Raw genomic sequence first — 5,718 nt, 5'->3', positions numbered from 1 at the left:
GCTTTATGGAAATATGTTTCTTATGTGCTTGGAGGACGGAGCGATGTGTAGTAGTTCACGCATGTGAAAAAATGTCATTCCTTGGGAGTGGCCAGAAACGAATCTTTTACGTATGAGTCAAATAGCTCGCCACTTCCGGCCTTAGACCACGTATCCTTTGGATAGCCGAAAACATCCGTTTGTTGGCGAGCTAAAGTGAGATAGCGCAACATCCCTCCTCATGGTTGCGTGCTATGTTTGGGACCCGCCACGTAAAAACGCAACCAATGAAAAAGAACAAAAAGCCTCGGAAGAGAGACCCCTTTTTTGATGATCTCACGTAATCAAACAAATAGTTGTCGCACACGTGTTTTAGCTTCCTCGTCAAGGTGGACTTTCATAACTTCGAAACCGTATATAATTTCTTCTATTTTGGAACCAAATTAACACCAACAACAACGGGCATTTGGCCTGAGGAAGCAGGACTACCACACTGTTGGAGAGATGAGGTGGAGAAGAACATGGCTGCACTTGGAATCTACAATTGGCACCAAACAGCGAAAAGAAAGAACGTCTGGCACGCTCCTGTAAACTCAGCTACAACTAAGTGAGCGTTGTCTACGCCAATAAAGAAGAAGCAATGGGACTCTTCCATTTATTTTGCTCATGTGTTAATCACTTGATTTGGCACCAATTTTATAAGACCTAAGATATTTTGATATCCAAATTCTCTCTACACCGGCCGCCTTGTGGATACCAATCGCTAGCATTTTGGGTTATTGCTTTTAAGTCTCGTCTCAAAACATGCCTGAGCATATCATATTTTCCTCTGAAAATTTTCAAGCAATCAAGCATTTCTGGCTTCTGCATGAAAAAAAATCTGTATTAGGAACGACAATGCCTACAAAATGACGAAAATATTGCGAAGCTATCGATTTGGGAAAACTTGCTGCTTTTGGATTCCATATCTTCCATGCTTGTCCTTCTTAATACGGTTTGTTATATCTTCCTTTGATCGATATTCCTTACGTTTGCATTACTATGTCAAATATGAAGTTAAACAAAAGCAGTGACAGACGGTGTCATTACAGACGCTCACTTCTACTTAGCACTTACGGGGAGCTTTAGCGGTAAAAAATTGATATTATTTTACTTGTATAACATCAATAATTTTCATATATTTTTTACACCGAAGTCAATCCAATACATAACCCTAATAATAAAAGCCACTTATTACAATGACCCAAGGTTTTCTAGCGCCAGCGACAATTTTACTGCATTTTGATTTACATAATAATAGGCAATTATCTTTGAACAAGGATATTAATCATTTTGCTTGCGTATATACCGTACATTAGAAGTGTAACGCCTTAGAAAGCCCTCCTTAATAAATACTGTAAATAAATATGCCGACAATAAATAGAATTTCCTTAACGCTTATTCTGGTTGTCAAGCCATTTGTGGCTATGCAAATTGATTTTCACATCATTACCTACATGGCGTCTATGTATGTGCTTGCCCCATATGCCTTACCGTTATTCACATACGTCTAGTGAAATATGGGCGCTTTTGTATTGTCAGGCAGCAAGGGCATAATCCTTTTAAGTCCTGCATTTTCACTTTTTTTATTGGATAACAAACATACACACTCGCAAGCATATATAATTTCTTGAGAGGTTTCCATGCTTTACACAAATTACATGTCCACATGTAACCCCCCTTGCCACCACAATCACAAATGCATGCAAGGCTTCGTTGTTGTTTTACATGCGTCTGTGTATTTTCTACAGTTAAGCATGGCGTTGTTTTTTCTCCCTTTTTCTTTCTATCCATTGTGTGGTCATATGTCTTTTGTGTCCAAATGATAGCCATTTCCCCTCCTCTGCTCTCTTAATCATTGGTCACTATACTTCCGCCTCGCAGCCGTGCATTCGCTCGTGTGGCGGCGCTCTCGTTAACATTTCGTTGGCGATAGTAGTATATTGTCAATGCTACAAGCAGCTCCATTCAATGCACATAAATAATGAAATATGCTTGAGTTGACTCGCATATTCGTTGTTCATTTGCTTGAAATGCTCTTATCGCCAACTTTGTTCTGGTATATTTGTAGATAAAAGCTTGGGGTGAAATTAACCGGTTATAAACCACACCGTAACTAGTAACAACTAGTTAACTGACTCTGCTCTGCGCTGGTAAATTTTTACTTTTCTCTCTTAGGGGCTCTTAGGGGTTACAATCGCAAGGTTTTGGTTAGTAACATACTATGGTTATATCAGTTTCAGAGCAGTTAAAAATATGGAGTTGTGTAACTAGTTACCTGCATATACCAATTCTTAGTTTATTTTAATGTATAAGGTATATATAGTAAACTGTATTACCTCGTATTCTTCTAACCAACTTCGACCATTGACATGCAGAAAGTTTTTAGCCTCAACTGCCCGACATCAACTTGATAAAGGCCGGTTACTACTCCTACGGTTAGAGAATTTCGATACGGCCAAGGAGCTGGATCTCTTTCGATTTACCTTTATGCTAACGTAAGTACTAATGGTTGATCAGCACTCGACAAGTTCTCGTAAGCAAAGGTCGTCCAATAGTAACCTACCTCGGTACCTCGACTTGTTACCAGACAAATATAGAGAAAGTTTTTTAGTTTTTTTTATGGAAAGTACCTATTTCCGCCATAAAGTAGATTAGCTTAGGTTATACTAGCCGGCTGTTCCACTATACATAGACCTACTGTTCCTTAGTGTTGCCAAATGGAGACTCAGTTTATTTTGAAGTGTAATACTCGTCATACGGAACGTCAACGCTTTTTCGAACCTTCAGAGCGACGTAATATCTAATTGTTATACTTTATCTAATAATATATAATAATAACTTTGAAGTTGTAGATAGTTTCGTATATTTGGGAACCAGTGTAAAAACCATCAACAATGTCAGCCTGGAAATCCAAAGGATAACTCTGGTGCTACTTCGGACTGAGTAGGCAATTGAGAAGTAAAGTCCGCTCTCGATGAACAAAAACCAAACTCTATAAGTCACTCAAAATTCCCGTCCTGCTATATGGAGCAGAGGCTTGGACGATGTCAACAACGGATGAGTCGACGTTGCGAGTTTTCGAGAGAAAAGTTCTGTGAAGGATTTATGGTCCTTTGCGCGTTGGTCACGGCAAATATCGCATTCGATGGAACGATGAGCTGTACGAGATATACGACGACATTGACATAGTTCAGCGAATTAAAAGACAGCGGCTACGCTGGCTAGATCATGTTGTCCGAATGGACGAAAACACTCCAGCTCTGAAAGTATTCGACGCTGCACCCGCCGGGGGAAGCAGAGGAAAAGGAAAACCTCCACTCCTTTGGAAGGACCAGGTGGAGAAGGACCTGGATACGCTTGGAATATCCAATTGGCRTCACGTAGCGAAAAAAAGAAACGTCGATGAAGGCCGCACTGTCCAAAAATATTTTACGTTCGAAACTGTCAGAGGTATCCCCCACTGAATTATAACTATTAATTAATAAAAAATTTTTGATATATTATAATTTGATATTGGGTTACCATTTTGTTTGTTTACTTTCCCGACTTGGATATTATGCGTTTCGTGTATGTTATTGTTAGCGCATTCTTGTTCAATGAAATACCAAACTATACCAAACCACTGACCATCGTATGACATCCAGACCGAGTACGAACAATAAATTCTTACATATTTACATTTTCAGCTATAGATTTCAAAAACAGAGGAATGCTATCGGTTTTAGAATGGTTTTTATCAGGAAACATTTATCGAAACTTGGACTAACCATATTTATACCCTTGTCTAAGGTTGAGTCATTTTAAAGAGAAGGTTTGTTTTAAAATTGTTTTTAGCAAGAAAGGTTGAACTCAACTTTAGCTAACCTGGATAAAATGATTAAGCCTTGTGCCAGATGCAGAGACCATCCTACCAAATGTGTTTAAAGTCAAGGAGTGTAGGACTCCGATATATTTTTGAAGTTATTATTAACTGAAATCTCGATTGGACAGATATTATTTTAGGTCTAATTCTCATAGAAATAAATATGTTTGATACTTTTGAGTCCGCTACCTGATGATTTCAAATTGAATAGTGGCACAAGCCTTATATTTAGTTCTTAAATAGTAGATTTTCTCCCAAAAGTTTTTTAAATAAATAAAAATCATTTCCTAAAAGTGAGACTGTCATATTTGTTATTTTTTAGTAAAAATGTGTCAGCAGAGAAACCAAATTAAGGTATGTAAAACTCGGCCGAATACTTCACCACCTTACTCGCAAATATGTTCGAGCTACTTGTGGAACGAGTGCTTGTAATCAATAAACCAACAGGAATATCAATTCATAGACGTATTTACATACTTGTAAAACCGTTTCTTAGCAATCGCATTGCTAGGATTATCTATGGTCTTTCAGTTGCCAATAGAGACATTACCAAAAAAGTATTCCTTATTTTGCATATTCAGATATTCCTCCGACACATCTACATACATATGTGTGGTATATGGACATATGTGCGATTTATAAGATTTCTTTATTTATAAGGCGTTACTCTTTTTTGTTTGAAGTACGAATATTTCTCTCCTGCTACTTCTTCTTTTTCTGCCGCTTATCCTCTCTCTGCTCATTGCTTTGCTTTTTGCTTGCTTCTTACGAGCATTTGAATAGTTGCTTCCGGATAATGGCTAATATTTTGTGACATGCGTTATTTATGCTACCAGCTGGTCTTAGCCTTTTAAGGGCGATGGTTGGACGAAGCTTTTCTTTGCGCATAAATGTATACTACGCTGCAGAGTTAAAATAAGTAAAATCCGATTCGAATCAGTGATTATAAAATAGAGTATGTATACCTTAACTATATATATACCGTATGTGAGTACATAGGTGGGAGTTAATGCCGAGGCTTATACATATATACATAAGACGGCTTAACATTTCAGCTTAAAAGTATGCAGAGGGAAATGTGAAGTGAATATGCGAAATACAATTAATTCCGAGAAATTCGCAATGCCTTCAGTGTTTCTAAGCTCTTTATATACAAATGTGTGGCCATAAGAGTATTTGAATCAAAATATTTTTTCTTTTTTCAAATGACTTTAATGTATAAATTAGTCAGAGTTCAGAAAGTTATTAACAAAAATAGCATGTATGTATGCTATGCGGGAATTAGAAACGATAATGAATCCCTGTAACAAAATCCTTAACAACGCCTCCTTCATTGCTATGCAACAACACTCAAATTTAGTGGCTTCTCAAACGGTACTTCTTCACGGTTCTGTAGCGGTAACCATCCTCAGCGACAGGTGTGTCAACAGGTGGCAAATACTCAGGTGCTGGAGCGGCAGGTGGAAGGTATTGCGGTACAGGCGGCAAATATTGCGGTTGAGGTTCAGCAGGCGGCAAGTACTGTGGTTGTGGTGCCACAGGTGGCAGGTATTGTGGTTGAGGAAGCAGATATTGTGGCTCCGGCGCTGCGGGTGGTAAGTATTGTGGTTGCGGTTGCGAAGGCGGCAAGTACTCTTGAGCAGGTGGTAGATACTCAGGCTGTGGCTGTACGGGTGGCAAGTATGAGCCGGATAAGTGTGAGACGTCAGCGGCGACGTAACCAATGAGTGCCAACACGGTGATGGTGAGTTTCTAGAAGATGTAAGACAATTTTTTTTGTATATTTTTAAAAGATATTTTATATTTTTTCGTACATTTTTACAATTTTCAAAAAA

General features: G+C 38.4%; 1 protein-coding gene across 1 annotated transcript in view; it reads right to left on the bottom strand.

Annotated features, from left to right (window-relative positions):
* Positions 1-5,113: 5,113 nt before the first annotated feature.
* LOC108967543 (repetitive proline-rich cell wall protein 2-like) overlaps positions 5,114-5,718 on the bottom strand; it is a 1,392-nt gene continuing 787 nt past the window's right edge. Inside the window, exon 2 of the mRNA XM_018931030.1 lies at positions 5,114-5,635. Within this exon, the coding sequence (XP_018786575.1) occupies positions 5,240-5,635 (396 nt within the window). The 3' untranslated portion in view covers positions 5,114-5,239. The remainder of the gene's footprint in view (positions 5,636-5,718) is intronic.

Source organism: Bactrocera latifrons, unplaced genomic scaffold (assembly GCF_001853355.1).
Source record: "Bactrocera latifrons isolate USDA-ARS-PBARC rearing strain unplaced genomic scaffold, ASM185335v1 scaffold_19, whole genome shotgun sequence".
Lineage (NCBI taxonomy): Eukaryota > Metazoa > Arthropoda > Insecta > Diptera > Tephritidae > Bactrocera > Bactrocera latifrons.
This window is presented reverse-complemented; position numbering and strand designations above follow the sequence as displayed.